We start from the raw sequence: 26752 nt of genomic DNA on the forward strand, positions 1-26752 counted from the left end.
TTTAAGAAAAGGAGGTCCAAATTACTAACAGAATATATAAACAGACTTCTCTTTTGTCTCCCATCAATGGAATTAATTTCATCTCAATTGTTTTTCTTTGCTAGTTTCCTCCTTAACCACAAACCTCGTGTGGCCAAATGGCATCACAAGCCATTTTGTTCATCACCCATCAGGAAGTTACAAGAGCAATGCCCAAATGGACCCCATGTGATGTTCTCATCCCTGTATGGAAATGCTAATTCCCCACTCAGAACTCACAGAATGACAGACATCTCTTGCCCGTGACCATAGCCGTTGAGAAACTAATTTAACAGGTTTAGTAAATTTCATTTGATTGTCAATTGCAACACTCTGCCCAGTCAGGACTATAAAAAAAGGATAGTCACTTCATATAGTTTGGAATGACAGACAAAATGTCTTCCACCTAAAATGTACCTCGCAAAATATTATTGCTGCACATGCACTGCTTGGTCTCATTACAAGCATGTACAGTAACACATCATTAACTGCTTTTGCACTTGTCTTACGCCATATTAGTTGCATCAGCTTCCGATTGTTGATCTTTACCACCCTTGTACGAAGTAGAACTCCAAGATCATTAAAAGCTAATTAAATTGTTGCTTTGTGACGGGGCTATTGAACACTATATTGCGAATCTAATGGTGTCTATATTATCAGGTGGATTGAGGCAATATGTTGTACAGCTCAGTGTCACTGGCATCTTGTCTGGTATGAAAAGATACCAGAGTTTAAAAATTGTAGTTGACATTATGGGAGGATTTAACAGAAATGTCGGAGATTATGTAAGAATGGGGCAGAGCAGAGATGAACAGACTTGTTTCGAATTGTTCTGGCTGGGATCTTGAATAAGGGACATGAATACAAAATTAAGATCAAGAAAACAGAGAGCATCAATTCTGGAAAGTTGATTTTACATTTCAAAGGACATTCTGATGTCCTTTTGGAAAGCTACATGACCAAGAGCCTCCAGTTGCCATCAATAAAATTGTGAAGCTGCCATGACATGCTATTCCATCAAAGTGGTAAATTTTGCACATTTATTTTTTTCTTTTGTTCACTTACTAGCCCAAGACTGGTTACCTGATTTCTGAAGCAAGCTCAAATTTGGGAAAGTGCTAAACAGGGACCTGGCTGCTGTTACCTCATTCCCATGGCCAGTTCATATCCTTGGATATTAGTTTCCTCTCCTCTCCCAACTTATTTGGAGATCAGCTGATGTCTGGAATTATAAATGTAAATAATCACTGCACTGCTCACACATGTACAGTGCTTCCTTATGGTCTGTTTTTAAAAGAATTAAGATTTATTCAACCAGTCTGTGGGTAGCAGCGGGATATAAAGCATTCACAGTGGTGATGCTAATTGGGGATTGGCAGGGGGGGGGGGGGGGGCATTCTCCACTCTCTTTAAACATTCTCCACCAATGGCAAACTGAGAAGACACCAGGAACAGCAAATCCTATGCCTTGCATTATAGAATGTTCTCAGATCTAAAATACTCCATACTGGTCTATTCCAACTCAATAGCTCATCTGGCTAGCCTCTCACCTTCCCACATAAAAATACCTGAACGCATCCCAAACTCTGCTGCCCATGTTCTAACCTTTGGGCAGCACGATAGCACAAGTGGCTAGCACTGTGGCTTCACAGCTCCAGGGTCCCAGGTTAGATTCCCGACTGGGTCACCATCTCCAAGTTCACTGGCAAAACATCGACTTCCCATTCCAAGGACGGACAAGCGGGCATGAGAGCAAGATGCTGAGTTGAAATGGCAAGGAATCAGAAGGTTTGGGGTGGGAGCATGCTTGTGGGCAGAGCAAAAATATTCTGAATAGTAGTCATCCAGTCTGCGCCAAGTCTCTCCAATGTTGAGACAACCAAACTGGAAGAACACCATCTTCCATATCACAGCCTTCTGGGCTCAACATGGAGTTCAACAAATTCCCCCTCCCATCTTGACCTACATTTTGCTTTTTGATTTCCTTGGTTAGTCAAATTCTAACCTCTCCTCCCCTACAAGGCCTTCTGCTCCTTGTTTTCAAGTCTGCTTTCACTGAGCACTGTTCTTTATTCTGATTAACACATTCCGCTACCTTAGCATAATGGCACTATCAGCACTTCTTCAGTCCTTAACCCCACCATTAACACCCATTTTGTCTCATGGTACATGACATCTTTGTCAATCTCTCCTTTTCTCTGACTGAACCCTGTCCTTCTATTCTGCACCACCTCCTCTGTCCCCCCCTCCCAACTATATAATTTATTACATTTCTATCCTTCCGTCAGTTCTATAGAAGTAATATGGACTCGAGACGTTAACAGTTTCTATCTCCACAGATACCGCCAGACCTGCTGGGTTTATCCAGCATTTTGCTTTTGTTTCGGTTTTCTAGCATCCACAGTATTTTGCTTGTATTGACTTATCGTCTCCTCGGAGAGGATTCTGTCCGATTATTCTTCTGTGAAGTATCATCTTTCATTTCCTTGTTAAAGGGACTATATAAATTTAAATTGAATCTTTGCACAGATACAGTCTACATTGCTGAATCCCCCCCTCCCCCTCTAGCATTTACTTTGTTTTCTGCTTCTGCAGAATTTAGTTTTATTGTCAAATCTAACTAGGCGGTACAGCTAGGTGTTTGAGTCGCGGTTCCCTGCATATTTCCAGCCTTTCAATTTATTTCCGAATTCCAACCTTTCCTCTCAGTGGCATTAAGTGGTATGCATGTTTCAGTATCTTTTGTGCATTGAAAAAGTATCAATTTATACCAATGTTCTGATGTCTCCGATTTGCAGCTGTATGGTGCAGTTGCATTGCACATTTAGCATGTTTACTTTTTACAGGACTCAAAACAGCAAATTATCTGATTAAGTACCTGAGGTGAACAGGATTACATAATACCCAAGCATTTCACACTTTAATTTGGGATAAACAGTGAAAGGTGCAAAATACTTGGATTAATGAGCTGCAGAACAACAGAGATCAGAAAGCTGGTGTCACTAGATGCTAATTAAAATCAGCACAGCAGCTATTAGAGCCAGGCACGAGGAAGAACAAACTGGGCAGGTCAGAAATATTTGTGTAGTCATAAAATCCCATACAATTCATAGCTCTAAAATTATAATGCACGAGGCACCTTGGCGGTAGCTCGAAGTATCAGCTGATTATTACATATTTTTGAAAGATTGGTTTGTTATATACTTTCTGGACTAGTCTAGATCGTAAATATAATTCAGCTTTGTTCAGAAAGTTTCTGAATGGGGTCTCCTTAAAGAGCAACATGTGATATGCAAGCTCAAGTGACTCAATGTTATATCACAATTTAGATTTAGTGTGCTCCAATGTCTTCTTGTATTAAACCACTCACCCACGCTGGACAAATCCCTTTTTATTTACTATAATCTATTGCCACTTCCTTTGCCTTTTGTACCATAAAATCTTTTGTCAGTTAATCTCGGCTAGATTGCCCTCCAACCTATCACAGGCCTTCCTTCTATTTTTTCTTTCCCCCCTCCCCTTTTCACTTGTTCAAAGATAGTTCTGAAGAAAGGTCCTTGACCTGAAATGTTCGCTCTATTTCTCTCTCCAGAGATGCTGGAAGACCGGAATATTTCCAGGATTTTCAGTTTTCATTTTATGCTGTATTGACATGTGTTGCTCAAATCAACAAGCACAAGGTAGAAAAAGTTTCAACTTACTCATGAATAAATACCAATTGTTTTGGATAATGTATGAATAAAAGGAAGTAATGCCAACTACAAAACAATTGTATTCTACTTCCTATAATAGAATAATTCACTTTCATGTAAACCGGAACTATGGTTTAGATAGGCATTGCATTATTTGTTCATTTGTATTGTGTAACTGAAATGGAGTAGACAAGAAGCCAGACCGACAGCAAAAACTGTACTTCTCACTCCTAACTCTCATTCTCGACTGACTTAATCCCAGTTTTGTTTTTCCATTTGTATGATGCAAAATGATACGCTACTGGCTTCAGTTTATTGGTAGTCATCCTTAGCACACAGTCGGACAATATGTCTCAAAAAAGACTCTACTGGGGTAAGGCAGGAAATCTCTAAAGCAGCATGTCTTAAAATGTAGCATTTGCCTCATCATTCACCAGTATGATTTTTGCATTCACTAAAGACAAACTAAATTGTAGGAAGGATACAACTTGAAATGAATAAAGCAGATACACAAGAGGGAACAATGAAACTCCAGGTTCATTCCATGTGTAATACAACTGGATTCAAAAACTAGTTATAAGTTTTTAAATTTTCATGAATTAAACTTAACATGTAATTGTGTTCTCATCCAGAAATTGTGTATGCTGCTTAAACATATTGAACTACTCAGAAACAATGTTTTCTGTTAAAATAACTACTCACTAAAATACTCTGGGCACTTTACTACCGTCAATTATAGCATTCAATATATTTGGCATTTGCTCGGTTTTGGCTGAAAACAGTTACTGCAAAATGTATTAAAAGCAGCAGCAAAATACATTAAGAGCTCAAAATTGAGTATGTAGCATAGTTGGGTCGACTTGCGTTGGTCAAAGAATGAGATCAGACTTTCTGTCTGCAATTATCAAGGGCAATTCTCATTAACAAACATACTTTACAGTCCTGGACTATATTTGAACTGCTATAGGATATCCAAACGCTGCAAAAACGTAACAATAAATCACCATCTACACAAAGTGACCAGTATATACATCTGGTTTTACATCTGTTTTATTGTGGGCCAATAACATTTTGTCGTAAAGAATGAAGAGAACATCCAATATGACAGGCACCTAATTTAGAGATTATCTGAATACAATGAATAAACTGCAGGTCAATGACAGTAAGACATCACAATCAACTGATTGTGCAATATCCAAGAGTGGATTTACCACATGGTAAATTAATTTTCCAACTAATATTGAAAGGCATTTAAAAGTTCTCCCCAATATCGGTTTGAAAAGGAGAGCTGCAGAAGTATATTCCTTTGAAAAGAAAACTACTATTTTATTTTTCCTCAAGGCAACCAGCTATGTCAAGTTTCATTGCTTTCAACCAATGGCAACATCACTGAAGAGTAGCTGCCTGTGATTAATTTTAATAGGTGTTGTTACTCAAAATTTAAGTTTGCCTTTCATTTAGCAATATGAGCCACTGCCCGAAGGATAGGAGCTGTAATGCAAGGAAATAAAAGCGCGTAGAATAGAATAAAGCTAACAATCACTGGCTGCTGTCCATTAATAAATAACTGCAGGATATTCAAAAAGCGTCACCTCAGCTTAGTACTGGCACTCTTGCATAAATTATAAGACGTTATGGATTCAAGCTCCACGCCACAGGCTTAAGCAAATAATCTGTCTAGTGCATCACTGCAGGACCAACGGTGTGCTGCACTGTTCAAAGTGCCAACTTTCAGGTGAGATGTACCAGCCTCCTCGAACCAGCCTCCCCAAAAAGGCACTGGATTGTGGCGACTACGGGCTTTTCACAGTAACTTCATTTGAAGCCTACTTGTGACAATAAGCAATTTTCATTTCAGTTCATGTAATGCGATGCCCCGTCTGTCCTCTAGATGGACACAAAAAGATCCTCTGCCATCATTCAAAGGGGGGTAGGTAAGTTCTTCCAAGTTCGGGCCAACATATAACCCATAAATAATTAAAACAGATTTAAGGTATGGGCAAGAGGTGCAAGGGAGATGTGAAGCAGAACTGTTTTATGCAGCAAGTGGCAATGAACTGGAGATGATGAATGAATGGATTGATACATGTGGAAAATAAACTTGTAGGGCTATGGAGATAGAGCAGGGAATAGGATTGCTTGTTTACATAAGCAGTTTCTATTATAAATGTGAATATGAGGGAGAAGCTGAAATCAGATGTAACAGTATTACAATTAAATAAAGGTAACTACAAAAACATCAGGGGGAGCTGGTCAGAGTTGTTTGGAAGTAGAGCCCAGCAGGGAAGACAGTGGAACAGCAATGGCAGGATGTTTTGGCGGTTATTCGGGAGGCACAATAGAAATTCATCCCAAGGAGGAGGAAATTTGCTAAGGGGAGGACTAGGCATTATGGCTGATGAGGGAAGTCAAGGACAGCATAAAAGCAAAAAAAAAAAGCATACAAAGTGGCGAGAATTAGTGGGAAGTCAGAGGATTGGAAAGCTTTTAAAAGCGAGCAGAGGCAACTAAAAAAGCAATATGAGGGAGAGATGAAATATTAGTGTAAGCTAGCTAGTAATATAAAAGAAGATAGGAAGAGTTTTTATCCAATATATAAAAGGTAAGTGAGAGGCAAGAATAGACATTGGACCACTGGAAAATGAAGCTGGTGAAGTAATAATAGGAAACAAAGAAATGGCAGAGGAACTGAATAGGTACTTTGCACCAGTCTTCACAGTGGAACACACCAGTGGCATGCCAGAACTCCAGGAGAATCGGGGGCAGAGGTGAGTGTCGTGGCCATCACTAAGCAGAAGGTTCTGCGGAAACTGAAAGGTCTGAAGGTGGATAAATCACCTGGACCGAACAGACCACACCCCAGGGTTCTAAAGGAGATCACTGAGGAGATTGTGGAGGCTTTGGTGGTGATCTTTCAGGGATCACTGGAGGCAGGGAGGGTCCCACAGTAATGGAAAATTGCAAATTTAAATTGTTTATGATGGGAGGGAGGCAGAAGATGGGAAATTAAAGGCCGGTTAGCCTGACTTTGGTCATTGGTAAGATTTTAGAGTCCTTTATTAAAGATGAGGTTGTGGAGTACATGGAAGTACATGATAAAATAGGACTGAGTCAGCACGGCTTCGACAAGGGGACGTCATGTCTGACAAATCTGTTAGAATTCTTTGAGGCGGTAACAAGGAAGATGGACAAACGAGAACCCGTGGACGTGATCTACTTTATATTTCCATAAGGCCTTTGACAAGGTGCCATGTAGGAGGTTGTTAAATACGTTAAGAGCCCATGGTGTTGAGGATAAGATACTGGCATGGATAGAGGATTGGCTGACTGGCAGAAGGCAGAGACTGGGGATAAAGGCATTTTTTCCAGGATGGCAGTCGGTGACTAGTGGTGTGCCTCAGGGGTCGGTGTTGGGACCACAACTTTTCACAATATACATTAATAATCTGGAAGAAGGCACTGTTGCTAGGTTTGCAGATGATACAAAGATATGTAGAGGGACAGGTACTATTGACGAAGCAGGGGGCTGCAGAAGGACTTGGACAGGCTAGGAGAGCGGGCAAAGAAGGCAGATGGAATACAATGTGGAAACATGTGAGGTAATGCACTTTGGAAGGAAGAATGGAGGCATAGACTATTTTCTAAATGGAAAAAGGCTTTGGAAATTAGAAGCAGAAAGGGAAAGCACAAACTCCTAGCTCAAGATTCTCTTAAGGTTAAGGTGCATGTTCAGTCAGCTGTTGGAAGGCAAATGCAACGTTAGCATTCATGTCTAGGGGTCTACAAAACAAGAGCAGGGATGTACATCTGAGGCTGTATAAGGCTCTGGTCAGACCCCATTTGGAATATTGTGAGCAGCTTTGGGCTCCATATTTAAGAATGTGCTGACCTTGGAAAGAGTCCAGAGGAGGTTCACAAGAATGATCCCTGGAATGAAGAGTTTGTCATATGTGGAGCAGTTGAGGACTCTGGATCTGTACTCGTTGGAGTTTAGAAGGATGGGGAGGATCTTATTGAAGCTTATGAGTGGACGTGGAAACTGGTAGGAAAAACTAGAACCAGAGGACACAGTCTCAGACTGAAGGGATGATCCTTTAAAACTCCATAGATGAGGAGGAATTTATTCAGCCAGAGGGTGGTGAAATTGTGGAACTCATTACCGCAGAAGGCTGTGGAGGCCAAATCATTCAGTGTCATCAAGACAGAGATAGATAGGTTCTTGATTAATAAGGGGATCAAAGGATATGAGGAGGAGGCAGGAGACAGGAGAATGGGATGAGATAAATATCAGGCATGATTGAATGGCGGAGCAGACCCGATGGGTCGAATGGCCTAATTCCTGTGTCTTATGATCTATGAATTTTTAATGGGAAATATTAACAGCGGTAATTAGGAAGTGCAATAAGACAAGCTTAGATGTTTTGTTACTTGGATATAGGAAAGCTACAGATGCAGGATTAGAAAAGATTAAGAAGGAGTGCGAAAGACAATAAGCAGAGAGGGCAACAAAGTGCTTTTTATAGATGCATTAAGAGGATAGACAAGGGAAGGGTAAGGCCAAGGCTTGAAAGACAAGTTTGAGTGAGGGAATGACAAAGTAAATACTGTGTCTCAGCTTTTAAGGAGGTAAATATTAGAATTGAAGAACAAATACTTAAGCATCAGGGGACAGGAATTGGTTATGGCAGTTTTCTGGTCCATAACCAGCAGTGCACAAACAGAACACGCCACAGTAGGAGATCTGAAATTAGTTCCCAGGCCTCATCATTATTTCAACAATTTGTCAACACCTGTAGTGCTTCCCATGGGCAAGAAGGTAGCACAGTGGTTAGCACCGTTGCTTCATAACTCCGGGGTCCCAGATTTGATCCCCGACTTGGGTCACGGTCTGTGCGGAGTCTGCATGTTCTCCCCGTGCCTGCGTGTGTTTCTTCCGGGTGCTCCGGTTTCCTCCCACAGTCCAAAGATGTGCAGGTTAGGTGGTTTGGCCACGCTAAATTGCCCTTAGTGTCCAAAAAGGTTAGGTGGGGTTGCTGCACTACAATTTAACCATCATTGCACCATTTTTTGTCCAGCCTATTCCAACCAAAGCAGCGAAGAAAATCAGACAATAATTTTCCAAAATGTTTGGCAAATGATAACATGGCTGGAGGGTGGCAAATAAAAATCTCTTGAAAAATTGAAACAAGCATAAACCAGGAAACAGGATGAAATTACTAAGCTTTTGGGAAAATGAGTGTTGGTTATGGTCGAGCAGGACTGATTTGACCATTCGAGGATCAGAGGTTAAAGCAACCCATTAAAATGGTTTACTTTGATTGCCACAAAATATTGAACCTCAGAGAGTCGTGAACACCGCCCAGTCCATCACACGAACCTGCCTCCCATCCATTGACTCCATCTACACCTCCCGCTGCCTGGGGAAAGCGGGCAGTATAATCAAAGATCCCTCCCACCCGGCTTACTCACTCTTCCAACTTCTTCCATCGGGCAGGAGATACAGAAGTCTGAGAACACACACGAACAGACTCAAAAACAGCTTCTTCCCCACTGTTACCACACTCCTAAATGACCCTCTTATGGATTGACTTCATTAACACTACACCCTGTATGTTTCATCCGATGCCAGTGCTTATGTAGTTACATTGTATATGTTGTGTTGCCCTATTATGTATTTTCTTTTATTCCCTTTTCTTCTCATGTACTTAATGATCTGTTGAGCTGCTCGCAGAAAAATACTTTTCACTGTACCTCGGTACACGTGACAATAAACAAATCCAATCCAATATGGTATTACCCAAGAAACTGAAGTCAAAGATAGCATCGCATGGAAATAACAATATGGTCACATGGTTTGACAGATAGATGAACAGCAGAAAGTAAAGGATAGGAATAAAAGGTTTATTGGACTCAAAAATTGTAGTCAGTGACGGGCCACAGGAATCTTTGTTTGGTGCCTCTTTAGTACATGTATGAATTATTAGACTTAATTGAGGGAATCGTGTAAAACGTTAATAGCACGAACATTAGTTTCATAGTCTGTTAGGGAAATTGACAGATGCAATTTAATGTAAAAAATATGAAGTACTACAATATTTTTTTTTAAAGGATGACGTAGGTTTTGAGGTTAGTGACAAAGGAATGGCACTTACATTCACCTCACTGAAAGCTGTCCAGAAGTTCTGCAAACTTTAGTGTGCAGAATTGGTCTAATTTAGGTGTCTGTTTCAGCACAGCATCCTCTGCAGGAGGATAAGACGCTTCGACAAGTCAGACTGAGGAATGAGGAAAGATTGGATAGACTGGGTTGTTCACCTTGGAACGGAGGATGCTGAGGAGAGATTTGAAAAACTGGGGAAAGAGTGGATGGGAAGGGACTACATATTTTAGCAGAGAGGTCAGAAACAAGGAGGCTTGAATTTAGGAAGTGGTTGGTAGAAGGATTAGAGGGGAGATGAGGAATTATTTTTCACTCAAACTCACTGCTTGATAAGGTAGTAAAGATAGGACCCTCAATCCATTTAAAAGGTGTTTGGATATGCACCTCGTGTGCCCTAATCTACAGGGCTATGGACCACATGGGTGGGTGAATCATTTTTTTGGCTGACATAGACATGATGGGCCAAGTGGTCTCTTTGTGACGTAAACCTTCTATCATTCTATGATCCTCAGACAGTATAAATCAGCAAGTCTAAAACATAAAATGTAAATTAGGTTTTAATTATATAAAGGAAGAGGAATAAAAATTTTAAAAAAATAGGATTGAGGCAAGAGAGAAAGTTTAAAAAAATAAATTAACATATTTTCTTCTGACAAAATGGGACTATAAAGATTTAGTTTAGCAATAATGATCATCATGCTATTAAAAACATTCTTACTATTGAATACAGCAGGTACAACCTTTTCAGTCAGTGTGTGTGGGGAAGTGGGCTAGTCCAGCAAGTTTAAAGAGTTGCATTTGTTTCAGTGCAACAGTGCACCCTGTGGAGGAGAGATGGATCCTCGACAACTTCTGGATCTGCACATTTAACTACACATGCTTGCCTCTGTAATTCTTATTACAAACACCAGCTCACTATAGTTTGTAAGAATGGAAGAGGAAACAATAGTTAAGATTTTAACAAGGGAGTAAAAGAACTGCAGGTGTGAGAACATATGAGGGCCATTAGATGATGACAGGAAAAATAGTTAAGGCCATTAAAAATAAACATATGACTAGTTCTCGACATAGAGGTGGTATAGAATATAAAACAAAAATGCAATGTTCACCTACTTATGCTGCAGTTCGATATTACACACAATTTTAAGCACTCGATCATAGGAAACAAATACAATAGGTAGGTTGCAGTACAGGTTCATTAAGACCTTGCCGGTAATATGGAGTTTTAGTTATAAAGTGATTGCAAAACTCAAGAGATTTTATTCCATCTGCATTATTTGCCACTTGTCAGCCCAAGCCTGGATATTGTCCAGGTCTTGCTGCATTTGGACATGAAATCCTTCAATATTGGAGGTGTTGCTAGTAGGAGTTGCTAATGGTCAATAGAACATTGTGCAGTCATTTGCGCACATCTCCACTTCTGACCTTGTGACACAAGGAAGTTCATTGATTTAGCAGCTTGTGATAGTTGGGCCTAATACAAAGGATGTTTATTGTGGTTGTTGGAGTTCAATCATCTCAGTTGCAGGACATCACTGCAGAAGTTCCTCAGGGTAGTGTCCTAGGCCCAACCATCTTCAGATGCTTCATCAATGACTTTCCTTCCATCATAGGGTCAGAAAGTGGGATATTCACAAATGATTGCACAACTTGCAGCACCATCACGACTCCTCAGACACTGAAGTGGCCCATGTCGAAATGCAGCAAGACCTAGACAATGTCCAGGCTGGAATGATAAGTGGAAAGTAACATTCACGCCACAGAAGTGCCAGGCAATTACTAACTTCAACAAGGGAGAATCTAACCATTGCCCCTGAGCATTCAACGGCATTACTATTGCTGGATTCCCAACTATCAACATCCTGGGAGTTACCATCGACCAGAAACTAAACTGAGCTCGCCATATAACATAAAAATAATGATCGTTATTGTCACAAGTAGGCTTACATTAACACTGCAATGAAGTTACTGTGAAAATCCTCTAGTCGCCACACTCTGGTGCCTGTTCAGGTACACAGAGGAAGAATTCAGAATGTCCAATTCACCTAACAGCACATCTTTTGGGACTTGTGGGAAGAAACCGGAGCACCTGGAGGAAACCCACGCAGACACAGGGAGAATGTGCAGACTCCGCACAGTGACCCAGCCGGGAATTGATCCTGGGACCCTGGAGCTGTGAAGCCACAGTGCTAACCACTGTGCTACCGTGCTGCCCACATAAATATTGTGGCTAAAAGAGCAGGTCAGAGGCTAGGCATTCTGTGGCGTATAACTCACTTCTCAATTGCACGACAAGGCACAAATCTCCCACTTGCCTGGATGAGCGCAGTTCCAGCAACACTCAAGAAACTCAACACCATCCAAGACAAAGCAGCCCACTTGATTGTCACCCCATCCCCAAATATTCACTCCCTCCACTACTGATGCACAGTAGGCAGGAGTGCGCACCATTTAAAAGATGCACTGCTTAGACTGCACCTTTCAAATGCACGACCTTACCATCTAGAAGGACAAGGGCAGCAGAACAAGGGAACACCACCACCTTGACGTTCCCCTCCAAGTTACTCACTATCCTGACTTGGAAATATATCCTTCACTGTCACTGGGTCAAAGTCATGGAAATCCCTCCCCAACAGCACAGTGGGTGTGCCGAGACCACAGGAACTGCAGTGGTTCAAAAAAGCAACTCACCACCACCATCTCAAGGGCAATTAGGGAAGGGCAACAAATCCTGGCTGAGCCAGCAACACCCACATCACATGAGCCAATCAAAAAGATGGAATCCTTTGCCACAATCCATTTTTGAAGCAAAATCCATATATTAATTTTAAAAACGAGAGCAATATCAGCAGATCTGTTTGTGCCATAACATTCTCTCTTTCCCTTTAGTTTTAATGTCTGGCAAGCACAGGATTAGGGTGAGCTGTGATCTTCCCCTTCCTAACACTACTACTTCAGCAGGTCAAACATAAGAGTCATCTCTTGGATGTGGTACTACAGGGTTGTCAACACCCATAAGGCCATATTCTGGTTGAGTTAGCGACTCCAGAAGAAGAGAGTCAGAGATAAACAATACACTTAATCTAATCAAGTACACGCAGTTCAGAGGGCAGAACGGTTTGTTTTGTCTTCAGCAAAATATTTCTTGATAGTAATCAATGCTCTAGTCTTAAAACTATGTCAAAGAAGTGCAACTTCCTCAGCTTCAAAATAAAAGGACAGACTAACATTCCCTATCCTACCTTTGTTTCTGTGAATATATTTCAATTATTCTCGCTCGAACAAAACCTTGTTTCTGAGACCTTTTAAGGACTCGTGTCCATATGAAATAAAAATTACACTGGCTGCATGCAACCTCAAGAAAAGTGCTGGCATGTAGCTCAGGAAAAGTTCTGCTGAACTTCTGCACTGCAGAACATTAATTCATATCACTACTGCATAGCTGGAGGGTAGCCAACACAGAGTTTGTTGGTTTTGGCAAGGCGAACTGTACAATTACTAGTCTCCATACTATTCAGTACATAAAATCATATGCAGCCAGGTATCATTGCATACTCTGAAGTTTTACTTTTCTCAAAATAAGTCAGCTAGGCTGCCAGCGTGCACTAATGTCCTAGGCTGTCAAGTTTTTGAAGGAGCTGATGAGGTTCATTTTGGTTTGTACCCATGTCCATCAGCAAAAAAAACTAACATTTTACTACAAAATCAAGTGAATGAAGCAACTCTTTCAGCTCATAACTTTAAATAAGTCATATGCAGAAATACAAAGAAATTAACTTTTTGGAGGATATATGAATGAGCAGACTGCATTCTCAAACTAGACTGGGATTCCTAGTCCGACAATGCTGTTAGGCCACTGCGTCCCCTATGTATGAAAACATGATAGTAGATTTTGAGTAGTGAGAAAGACTACCACATGAGTTTTACCCCATCTCTTTCTTCTGAAATCTCTCTCATCAAAGTTGTAATTTGAAAAATTCACCAGAAGACATCATTGCTGCAAACTGAGAATTCAGAGGGAAATTCTGAATTATTAGCAAAACAAAGGTAGTTTTAAAGGATTGATATTTTTATTAGACATTAGAAGGGATAGTTTTAAGTGGGTTAATTTTTATATGCCTGGAAAGGTAAAACCTAGTTATATTCATGCGAGACAAAGGTGTTTGTATGTGTGAGGGTTTGTTAAGTTCTGACTGCGTTTCTATTGTTCATAGAGGGGGGCTATGGTGTGAAGAGTAAATAAACCAGTAGTGGTTGCTTAGCAACTAGGGCCTTGTAACAGAGAAGCTTTTAAGTTTCAGTTTAGTTAATTTGATTTCAGTTGCAGATAGATAGTGAGAGAGAAGGCAGCTCTTAGCTCTGCTCGAAGCAGTTGCCTCTAGAAGGCTAAAGAGAGAACAGACCTCTCAGCCTTGCTAGAAGAAAAAACATAATATGGGGTAATGGTTAAGCAAGCAGATGCTGCAAATCTAAAGTCCTGCTAGTTAAGGAAACTAGATAAATTAAGAGAAATTAACACAAGTCTGGAGTTAACGGAACAGAGGAAACTGGGAATCAGAGCAGATTAATGTTCAGTAAAGTCAGAGTTGAAAAAGCATTGCATCATGAGAGGTCATAAAAATATCTGCAGTAGTGCCAAGAGTTGTGAGAAATTACAACAGTTTGGGAGACATTATTTAAAATAATTGTAGAAATAGGTGGGGGCTAGACCTCAGAGTTTGTGTAAAAGCCTTTAAGACAAAAGAAAGAGGTGCAAAACATGAAAGCAATGCCTAAATGGAAACAGCAGCGTGGAGAACGAATAATTTAAAGGATCTGTGACTTTTGAAAACGGAATTTGAAATTACTTGTGCGGAAGCCGCAGTTCAGTGAGATGGGGGGGGGGGTCACAGAATCATATGGGGACCTTAGGAGAAATCCACTGCCATTCACAGTCATCCTGTGTACTCAAAAGGGATTTTATGTGTTAATGAGGCCACTGTAATTTAAGAGACTTTTTGTAATTTATGTTAATCTTAAAATCTGGGTGTAATTGTTAAGATAAGGGAGGAGTAAAGGAGTATCATATCATAATACAATTTTTTCATGTTTAACAACGGTTTTTCTTGTTGTTAAAACTGATTAGCAATCCTGTGACTCTGTTCCTCCATATTTTATTTTTTAAAAAGTCAAAGTTACAGACTTTCGAGCCAAGGTTCCATTTTGGGATTTTCCTGTCGAGTATTAGCACCAACCAGAATCGTAACAAAATCAACACCGCTCCAGTGAGAAACCCCAAGAACCAGCAGCTACTGTGGATCGGGACCAGACAGCCGTAAACAAGCACTTTAGACACTCGGGGAATTAAAAAAAAAAACTTTACTTGGCCAAGTTTTTAATATTGAATAGCCCGTAGAATTATACTTTTTTGCATATTTGGCCAAGTTTTTAATATTGTATACTCTGTAGAATTTTACATTTTTGCATTGCGTGCATTTGTAGATAGTTGGACATAATTATGCCTTTCAAACCTTTTGCTAATAATTTCTGCAGCTTTAGTGAGTTTTAGCAATAAAACTTTTGTTAACCCCAGCGGGTTCCGAGGTGGGAGGGGTGTAAAATTGCATGGATGGGATTCTCCCTGGGATCCTACCCACACTGGCCGGGCGATTTTATGGTGGGGCAGGCAGGGTCTCTGATGGGAAGCCTCCTCATGCCCCTATTAAAGTCTTTAAGTGGCCACTTAATGGTCTTTTTCCAATCCAGCCTCAATTTATAGACTGGCAGGTACCAGTTGGATCATGGTGCCAAATAGAAAAATTAACATTCGCGATCTTGGGCGGGAGGGGGTGGGGAGAGCCTCAATCTGAAAGCCCCTTCAGGTTTGGGACATCCTCTCCTTAGTGACTGAGGAGCCCCAACCCTTCCTCCCCCCACCCCCCTAACACACGCCTCATCCCAGCCCCCCAGGACATCCCAGGACCCCTGGCACTGACCTACCAAGTGTGGTCCCAGGACTTGGCTCAGGCACAGCACTGCAAGACCATTTCTCACCACTGATTGGCCAACAGCTCTCCAAGATGCCCACTCACTGATCAATTTAGTGTAAAATGGCAGCGGGCTTGTTAAGAGTTGGCGAGGTTGCATTCCCAGTCGACACTCAGGGTGGCAGGCCATGGCATAATCTTACAAACGTTCTCATCTTTCGGCTGACAAGAAAAGCCTAAATTTCAATGATGAATTGGAATTGATGGTGCATCTTAAATTGACACCTGTTTTGTTGTTATGTCAAACTTTAAAATGTTAACTCTTTGTGGGCTGATTCTAATTGTATGGCTTTAAGAAGTGTTGTTTCTGTATCTAACCATGTTTAACACTACACAAGTATGCAGCATGTTAGTTTTAATCTACTTGAGGACAAGCAAATGTGGTAGGAAAGCTGCTTAATTTCTCAGTGATTGATATACAGTGATTGGAAATTAATTAACAGTTGTTTGGCAGTACAGAACTTCAGTATTGTTAAAAAAAAAAAGGCATTTTGTCAAGGCTTTACATCTTGCATTCATCAGCAATGATTAATTAATTATTACATACACACACACGCATAATCAATCCCCATCAGTTCATATGGGACTTACAGTCTGTTTATGGAAGCTTTATTGGAAAAGCTGAACTGAACAGGTTTCAATACCTGCTTCGCCACTGCCTCAGGAAGGCCAGGCTTCTGTTCCAGGAATCCTGTTATCCCACATCAATATGCTATAGCTCAACAGATATGCAAGCCAACTTCTAAATGTAAGCTGATTAGATACAGCACTCTCTCGGCAACCAAACTCAACAACTGCTACTGTATTGTCAGATTGCATGCCGAAGCTTTCGATAAGCCAGAGCTTTTGCCAGCAGCAAGACTTGTCTGTGTTGCTTTGAACAGAAATGGTGCCCATTAGCTCACGAGTTTAATTCATCAAACTTCATTATCCTTCTGTATATTCTAACCCATATCCTCTGTTTTACATTCCCTGATAGATACAATCAGGTGTTATTTATAATATTGGAATGGGTGGCCTTTGTGCAATTCCCCTCATTCTGCTCCAATATTGATAGCACAAACATCAGCAGTTATCACCCTGCACTCAACAACTCTGTTCCTAACCCCCCCCATTGACTTCACTGCAACTCTGTCCACTTAGAAAAGCCTCCTGAAAACCTGCTGTTCTCCATCCAAATTTTTCTCAACTTCTCTTTTGCTCCTCCTTCCAGCTTCATGCAGTGACATGGGGCATTTTGCTGTACAAACTGTGCCAATTTCAAAAATTAAAACACAATTTTAATTAATCAACTAAATGCTGCATTCATAGAATTTATAGTGCAGAAGGAGGCCATTCGGCCCATCGAGTCTGCACCGGCTCTTGGAAAGAGCATCCTACTCAAGCCCACGTCTCCACCCTAACCCGGAACCCCACTTAACCTTTTTTGGACACTCAGGGCAATTTAGCATGGCCAATTCACCTAACCTGCACATCTTTGGACTGTGAGAGGAAACCGGAGCACCCTGAGGAAACCCACGCAGACATGGGGAGAACGTTCAGGCTCTGCACAGATAGTGACCCAAGCCGGGAATCGAACCTGGGACCCTGGAGCTGTGAAGCAACTGTGCTAACCACTGTGCTGCCCCTTTATGCATTCTGGTGCATAAAGTTCAAAAATGGTGGTCAAATTGATCTCAGTGGAACAGTAAGCTATACTGAAAGGCAACTTCAGCTACAAAATCAATTCCTACAACTTAAAAAAAACCTTCTGTCCTGATCTGCAAGCAACGCCACAGGACTGAAGGCACAATCTAAAATCAGTATTGGAGCACAATTTGTATTTACAGTTGTAGTAATCTAGGGGATGTAGCTCTTTTTAAAAAAAAAGAAAAAGCTCTACTGGGAACCCAATCCAAAAATGCGATGTTTAATTTGGGGCTGAATAATGACCCTGTGATTAAAACCCTTCCCATTATTTGCTTATGTAGTGATCCATCCAGATTAGATATTGTTATACATTCCTCAGTAGATACCACCAGATTGCACCAGTTTTAAGTATCTGAATGCTTGCCCAGCATGTGAAGTTCATTTCCTGCCAGTCCGTGCACAAGTCAACAGTGTTTCTGTTCTCCTACCCACTTCATTCTGTAGTTGATCAACGCTGATTTCTTTCATTGTGGACTTATTTTAAGGAATCAATTTACATTATACTTGTATGTGGCATCTGTTGAAGCATATAATAAACATTTATGGAGATTTAGAATCAATACAGCCGAGAATTTTGAATGCTAGAATTTTGATTCCGAAGAGTCATATCCGACTCAAAACATTAACTCCGTTTCTCTCCACAGATGCTGCCAGACCTGATTTTCCATAACTTTGCTTTCATTTAATTCCAGAATGTTTGATGCAGTTTAGACCCGAGTGGGTATAGGTAGATTTTACAAATTCTTAAGTGGGAGTTATTTCTAATCGATTTTCCATACCACCTCATTTACATTGCTTTTGCTGCAAATTTGGATATGTGTGGGGAACGGACAAGTGATGGGAACAGGAAAGGGGAGGGGAACGTCAGAATTGGATGATGAATATGGTAAACATTCTAAGACAGGATTGATGGTTCCTGAGCAGCCTTAGTCTCCTACCCCTCAAGCCTGGATTAAGTGTTGCCAGGCAAAAAAGGAAAGGCAACTCAAGACACAGGCATGAACCTGCAGTCAACCAACTTACATCTGAACTGATGGCTAAAGTTCTGCGCAAAATGCTGGCAAGGAAAGCTGGCGTCTGTGACAATTCATGCTCCCATTAACCTGAATTACCATTGGTTCATCTTACTGTGCTGAAAAGAGGGAGAATTCAGAATGTCCAAATTACCTAACAGCACGCCTTTCGGGATTGTGGGAGGAAACCGGAGCACCCAGAGGAAATCCACGCAGGCACAGGAAGAACATGCAGACTACACACAGACAGTGACCCATGCCGGGAATCGAACTTGGGGTCCAGGCGCTGTGCTAACCACTGTGCAACCATGCCCCCCATGGTTACATGCGACTCCACAGCAATGTGGCTGACTCTGAAATGACCTCGTGAGCCAGTTATACCAAATCACCACCGAGACAAAAAGGAATAAAACTGGATCGACCAGGACACCGAAGATGAGAAATGCACATCCAGACTGCAAAATCCTCCTTAATAACATTGGGGGGTATATGTCAAAATTAGGACAGCTGTTTCACAGGCAACAGCCCGACAGGCACACTCACCAAATCATACCTTACAATGTCCCAGATGCCACCTGTCCCACTGGCAGGACTGACCCACCAGAGATGGCTGTAGGGTTTAAAGTCAGGGGAGAATTGCCCTGGGAGTCATACACTTTGACCCCCTTGAAGTTGTGGAATCAGGTAAAACATGGTAAAGAAAACCTCCTAATTAGTACTTACCGCAAATGAATCAATAACCCTTCATGTTGAGCACCAACTAGAAGAAGCATGGAGGGTGGCAAGGGCACAGAATATACTCTGGTGACGGACTTCAATATCTATCACCAAGTGACTGGGTCACATGACTAATGACCGAGCTGGTCGAGTCCCGCAGACAGCATGAGCCTGCAGCAGTTGGTGAGGGAAAAACCTACTTGACCTAAGGATCACCTATCCAGTCTTCACACTGAGGATACCACATTGTGTTGTGTGGCACTACCACTAGACGGGATAGGTTGAGAACAGATCTAGCAGCTCAAAAGTGGACATTCATGAGGCACTGTAGGACAACAGTAGCAGAATTGTATTCAACCACAATCTGTAACCTTTCAAACCCAGTTACAAGGGCAGCAGATGCATGAAATACCACCACCTGCAAGTTCCCCTCCAAGCCACTCACTATCCTTGATTAGAATTATACCGCCGTTGTAAATCCTGGTGGACAATTAAATAACTAACATTCCCACCCTCTGTGATGGGGAAGTCCAGCATATCAGTATAAAACGAAAGACTAAAGCATTTCAACCAATTTCAGCCAAAAGGACGGAGTGGATTATCCATCTCAGCCTCCGCCTGAAGTCCCCAGCATCACAGATACCATTCTTCGGCCAATTTGATTCACTTCACATGATACCAAGAAACAACTGAAGGTAATGGGCCCTGATAATATTCCTGAAATAGTGAAGACTTGTGCTCCCAGAACTAGCCATGTCCCTTGTTTCAGTACAGCTACAACATTGGTATCCACCCGATGATGTGGGAAATTGCCCACAAAGAGTGGGACAAATCCAACCCGACTAATTATTGTCCCATAAGTCTATTCTCCATCAGTAAAATGATGGAAGATATCGTCGACAGTGTTATCAAGCTGCACATAGACACATATAACCTGCTCAGTGATGCAGAGTTTGGGTTCCGCCAAGGCCACTCAACTCCTAACCTCATTACAGTTCAATGGTCCAAACATGGACAAAAGAGCTTAACTCAAGAGGGGAGGTGAGAGCATTGCCTTTGACTTCAAGAAACCAAAACTAATGTCAAAGGGAATCAGGGGGAAATCCCTCCACTCATTGCAGTTATACCTAGCACAAAGGAAGATGATTTTGGTTATTGAAGGTCAATCATCTCAGTCCCAGGACATCATTGCAGGAGTTCCTCAGGGTAGTGTCCTAAGCCTAACCATCTTCAGTTGCTTCATCAAGGACTTTCCCTCCATCATAAGGTCAGAAGTGGGGATGTTCACTGATGATTGCACAATCAGTACCATTTTAACTCCTCAGATACTAAAGCAAGATACATATGCAGCAAGACCTAGACAACATTCAGGGTCAGGCTGATAAGTGGCAAGTAACATTCATGCCACACAAATGCCAGGCAATGACCATATCCACCCACCAAGAGACAATCTCATCATCACCCCATCACATTCAATGGCATTACTATCACTGAATCCCACTCTACAAACAGTCTGTGGGGTTACCATTAACCAGAAGTGAACTGGACCACTCTGGCTACATGAACAGGTCAAAGGTTGGGAATTTTCTGGCATGTAATTCACCTCTTGATTCCCCAAAGCCTGTCCATCATTTACTAGTCTCAAGTCAGGAGCGCAATGGAATACTCTCCACTTGTCTGGATGAGTGCAACTCCAACACATTCAAGAAGCTTGCCGCCACCCAGGACAAAGCAACACGCTTGATTGGCAACCACCCACCACAATAAACATTAGTTACCTTCACAATCGGTGAATAGTGACAGCAGTGTGAGCGATCTACAAAATGCACTATGGCAACTCACCAAGGCCCCTTCAACAGAACCTTTCAAATCCACAACCCCTACCACCCAGGAGGGCAAGGACAGCAGATTCATGGAATCACCTGCAAGCTATCGACTTGGAACGGTGAGTTCCTTCACTGTTACTGGGTCCAAATCCACTCATCCAGACAAGTCCTAAAACTCCATCCCCAAGACCACTGCAGGTGCACCTATACCACATGGACTGCAGTGGTTTGAGGCATCTCACCCATAACCTTCTCAAGAGCAATAAGGAGATGGGCAACAAATGCTGGCCAGTCAGGAACGCCCACATCCCTTAAAAAAAAAAAGTCAGACTAGGCCCAAAATAGCTGACGGCTCCAATATTGGAACTGGAGCAAAGGAAAGTCAAAGTTAAAGAACTGCTGTCATAAGAACATTAATTTGGAATTTACATAGGTCACAATAGTGAAGCCATGAAGAGTTTTGGAAACAAGTTTGAGGATTTTGAATTAAATGCATCATGAAAGACAGAACTAATGGAGAGATCAGTGCTACAAATACAAGGGATGTCTGGCCTGTTTTTTAAAATTAAAACAGAAAGGTTGGGAAGAGCTACCAAACAATATCTGCGACAAATTGTGACCACATTCAAGCAGTTAATTTGTCCAGTTAAGCTTATGATAAGAGTTCATTTGGAATCAAGTTGTTACCTGCTAGTGCCGGCAACCATTTGAGGGCATTTAAAAAGTGCATTTTTCAATTCATTGTATATTAGTATGGAACCTTCAGAGATAGAAATGCGAGACAAGTTTAGCTCCTGCACTTAGATGGACACCCATGTGTACTTCAGCCTACAGTATGACCACATTATTTTTCTGTTGAGGAACTGGTATAAGAGACATCTATTTCACATTTTTTAGTCAATATTTATAAATTGCCATTTTAACAAGTCCCATGATATTTTGCTGCCAACTGTCATGCCACAGTTGCAGGCTCTGACCACTCTGGTGCCACGGAGCATGCTCTGTCCCAGCTCTCTCCCAATTTTGAAGATGCATGAGAACTCTTGCGTGGTATAGGATATCCAGTAGTAAAAGCAATTTAAATGAGTTACCTGTTCATTATCCTCGCTCAGAAACTTGGGATGTTAAGGAGCACTCTCAGAACTCTTACAAAAGGAGATGGGAACTATCTTTGGCTGTTATATAAAATACAAAAATCGGGGCACGTAGATTGAGAAAGACAGATAAAACTCAAGCTGTTTTGGGGAAAAAAATCAACTACCTGGATCATTTGATCAATCATTATGATGAAACCTGGGTGACGCTCAAGTATAATATTATGCAGTGGATATGGGGAATAGAGGGAAAAGAGTCACACCAAGACAAGCTACAGAAGCATTCCAGTGCTTCATCACTTCAAAACGTTTTGCTTTTTACTGTGCACGACCAGCTAGGGTACTCAAGAAGCAGCACTTCAGTAAATACATTGCTGCTTCAAATGATCACAGTGGGAGGGGGTGGGGTCTCGGGGGAGGGGTGTGGTCTTGGTGTGTAGGGGCGGGGTCTTGGGAGAGGGGCAGGGTCTAGTGGTAGGAGGGGGCATGGTCTAGGGGTGGGCGGGGTCTAGGGGTGGATCAGGTCTCAGCCACTGCCATATATTAACTTGGGCGGCATGTGGTGCAGTGGATAGCACTGGGACTGCAGTGCTGAGGACCCGGGTTCGAATCCCGGCCCTGGGCAACTGTCTGTGTGGAGTTTGCACATTCTCCCCATGTCTTCACCCCTACAACCCAAAGATGTGAAAGTTAGGTGGATTGGCCACGCTAAATTGTCCCTTAATTGGAAAGAAAAATAATTGGGTACTCTAAATTTATTTAAAAAAAAACAAATTAAAAGAAACTTCTATTAAATTGGCAGAGAGCATGTTACACCAAACAACTGTATACCACGTACAAAGTTTTCACAAACCTTATCAGAATTCATCAACTTGCATTTATGATATAATTATAAATGGGCCAAAGAGCTTCACAGAGGGATTAACATACTGAGAGACAATTATTCCAAAAGAGAGACTACTGACCCAGACACAGATTGGATATTTTTAGTTTAAAATTTGTATTTTTCTTTTCTCAGATCACATTTGAGATTACTATTACAATGCTTGTTCTTCTCACAAACAGTGTGATCTTTTGGTGCAATAGTTTACAACATAAATTTGTAAGAGTCATAAAAAAATGATACTAAGAAATTAAAAGTCAAATAATTTTACCTTCAGGATCATATGTTTGGAATACTCTTCGAGCTTGTTCCCAGGGAGATTCTGGGGCAACTAAGGACATTTCCTACAGGAAAAAAAGACATTGTATAAAGATTTACAGTTTTAAAAAATTAATTTTTCTCCTTAAAAGAACACGGAAAAATATAGGCATCAACAAACACAAGACTTGCATTCTATACTGTACAATTTTGATAAAGCATTTAATGAAATATTCCATTATGACACGAGAAAATATGAATCATAGCATTGTGAATGAAAAGTACTCTTCTGTACCCAATGAGAAAAAGTGTGAAGTTATCCACTTTGACACAAAATGCAGAGTATTTCTCAAACGGTGAGAGAATGTTGTTGTCCAAAGGGACATAGGTCTTTGTTTCTGAGTCACGAAAAGCTATCATGCAGCTGCAGCAAGCAATTAAAGTGGCAAATGGCGTGTTGTCCTCTATTACTATAGGATTAGAATACAGGAGTACTTGGTGAGACCACACTTGGGAGTTGTGTGTAGTCTTGGTCTCCCTAATTTAAAAAAAAAAAAATTTAGCGTACCCAATGCATTTCTTTTTCCAATTAAGGGGCAATTTAGCGTGGCCAATCCACCTAACCTGCACACCTTTGGGTTGTGGGGACGGAACCCACGCAAACACGGGGAGAATGTGCAAACTCCACATGGACAGTGACCCAGAGCCGGGATCGAACCTGGGACCTCGGCGCTGAGAGGCAGCAGGGCTAATCCATTGCGTCACCGTGCTGCCCTCGTCTTGGTCTCCTTACCAAAGATATATTTGCCACAGATGGCGTGTAAGAGGTTCAGCAGATTAATCCCTGGAATGGGAGCTTGCCTTATTAGAAACTGAGCCTGTATTGTAGGATAAAAGAAAATTCCTGCGGATGCTGGAATCTGAAATAAAAACAGAAAATACTGCACAATCTCAGCAGGTCTGACAACATCTGTGGAGAGAAAAAGGGAGCTAACGTAGAGTCTGGGTGACTCTTTGTCAAAGCCTGTATTCTCTCCAGTTTCAGAGAATGAAAGGTGATCTCATTGACACTGATAAAGTTCTTATGAGGCATGACAGGGTAGATGTAAATAGGATGTTTTCCCCTGGCTGGTCTAGAACTAAGGAACACAATCTCAGACTAAGGAGCATGCCATTGAAGAGTGAGGAGGGCGAGAAATTTCTTCACTCAGAAGGTCGGCGAATCTTTGAAATTCTCTACCCCAGAACTGTGGAAGCTCAAACATAAGAGTGTGTTCAAGATAGAATCGATAGATTCCTGGGTACTAATGACATCTCGGGACATGGGGATGGCACAAGAAAGTGACCTTGAGCTAGCTGATCAGCCGTGATCTAATTGCTGCTCAACAGGCTGAAGGGACTACTTCTTCTCCTATGTTCCTATTTCGGGAAATTAAATTCCGGAATATGGTGTGCATGGTTTAAAAAAGTTTGTTCACAATTAAATGAAACATTCCAAAAATTCCCAGTCATGTCAAAACAACATAGCCAGTCTCAATGTCAGCCAGCAGCTTACTTTCTGGTAAATACCTAAAAACCATGATATTACTTTTTTATGGAAATAAATAAAATGAGAATTGTACCAAAGTAAAGAAATATTTAGTTCAGTTTCTAGCGCTGCGATAGGTATAAATCATTGGAGCACTATTTCTGCAATCTGTTTCAAGTCTTCTGGGTATCATTTCCGGTGTTCGTTCCCCTGAAACAATCTGGATTTGGCATTAAATTTATACATTTTAGAAATGGTACTGCTCCAAGCTTCTGTCCCTTTCAACAAAAGCACGTACAGTTTCATTCTCTGCCAGATCGAAATACATTTGACATTTACTGGAACATTTATAATTAAAATGCATAATATGGCAAACCGTCATCGAGCTTGGAACAAAGCCCATTTTTTTCCATGGTCATACATTAACTGCAATATTCAGAAAAGTAACCCAAATTACATGAGACCTACGGCATTTAACACCAATGGAAGCTGTTTGTAATTTAACTTCTAGTGTGCTTCCCTGGCCTTAAATGTATGCAATATGAATGTGGTCCCATTGTCATGAAATTTGAATAATGAGACCAGGAAAACAATAGAAAAGTGATTTGTTTGGGATCAATTTTCTCTCATTCAGGTTGACTCCTTTCAGGATTAAGTTTCATAATTACCTATTGCCATCTTATACTTCGTGAAAGTGGCAGTTCTTTGTGTCTGCTCAGACAATTGAGCAAGTTAACAGAGTACAGGAATCATTACAAAGTTGAGACCAATCCCAAACTCAACCAATGCTCACATACAGGAATCAAAGCTGGAACCTTCAGCACTGTATGGTTCAGTTGTATTAAGTCTTTAATGGGAAAACAGAGAAGGTACACATGATACAACTTCACTTCCTGGTTTTTGAAAGCATTTGTTTGGCCTCTTGAAAATGCTGAAAGGATACTTTAAAGTTACATTTTTCTTTAGTTACAATCAAGTGGCACCTGATTTACAAGCTCACTCTTGATCTCTTCAATTATGCATAAGAAATTCAGCATGTCCTTGAATATTGCCAGAGCAAAATTCAGGTCAACCCACACCTGGCCAAATAAATATCCCAGGTCCCAGTCGAGGGAGAGACTCATGAGGGAGTGACTGATGTAATAAAGTAGTTCAATATTCTGCAACTTTTGATATACAAGTCGGAAGATTGTTCTTCTTAAATTGTACAAGTAATGAAAGGGGTAAGATTGGGAGTAAGTAGCAAGAGCATCAATAGAGGATTTAGCTCCAACAGCTCCACACTTAGCAAAAAAGAATAAAAATGGCTGAAGGAAAAAAGGCCAGCCTAGTTTCCGAAAGGATGCATTATACAATGGCCAGAAAACCATTGAAATGTTGGACTTGATCTGAGGATTACGGATCTATAATAATCTTTATTGTTACAAGTAGGCTTACATTAACACTGCAACAAAGTTACTGTGAAAGCCCCTAGTCGCCACATTCCGGCGCCTGTTCGGGTACACAGAGGGAGAATTTAGAATTTCCAATTCACCTAACAGCACGTCTTTTGGGACTTGTGGGAGCAAACCGGAGCACCCGGCGGAAACCCATGCAGGCACAGGGAGAACGTGCAGACTCCGCACAGACAGTGACCCAAGCCGGGAATCGAACCTGGGACCCTGAAGCTGTGAAGCAACAGTGCTACCCACTGTGCTACCGTGCAATCGGTCAAGATTAAATCTTACTTGCTAAGAAAACAACTTTAAACAAGAATTCATATTTTGTGTTCCACGATATTTCACCTTGAACAGAACACAGAAGTTTGATGAGACAGAAGTAAAAAATTAAATTACAAAATATAAACCG

The 26752-nt window shown here is 41.3% G+C and overlaps 1 protein-coding gene across 2 annotated transcripts in view; it reads right to left on the reverse strand.

Annotated features, from left to right (window-relative positions):
* The window catches only part of mindy3 (MINDY lysine 48 deubiquitinase 3), a 162719-nt gene that overhangs the window by 39744 nt on the left and 96223 nt on the right, over positions 1–26752 (reverse strand). For both annotated transcript variants that reach the window (XM_072508668.1, XM_072508667.1), the window contains exon 11: positions 23390–23462. In XM_072508668.1, the coding sequence (XP_072364769.1) occupies positions 23390–23462 (73 nt within the window). The remainder of the gene's footprint in view (positions 1–23389; positions 23463–26752) is intronic.

The sequence above is a fragment of the Scyliorhinus torazame genome, chromosome 6, assembly GCF_047496885.1.
Source record: "Scyliorhinus torazame isolate Kashiwa2021f chromosome 6, sScyTor2.1, whole genome shotgun sequence".
In the NCBI taxonomy this organism is placed as follows: Eukaryota; Metazoa; Chordata; class Chondrichthyes; order Carcharhiniformes; family Scyliorhinidae; genus Scyliorhinus; species Scyliorhinus torazame.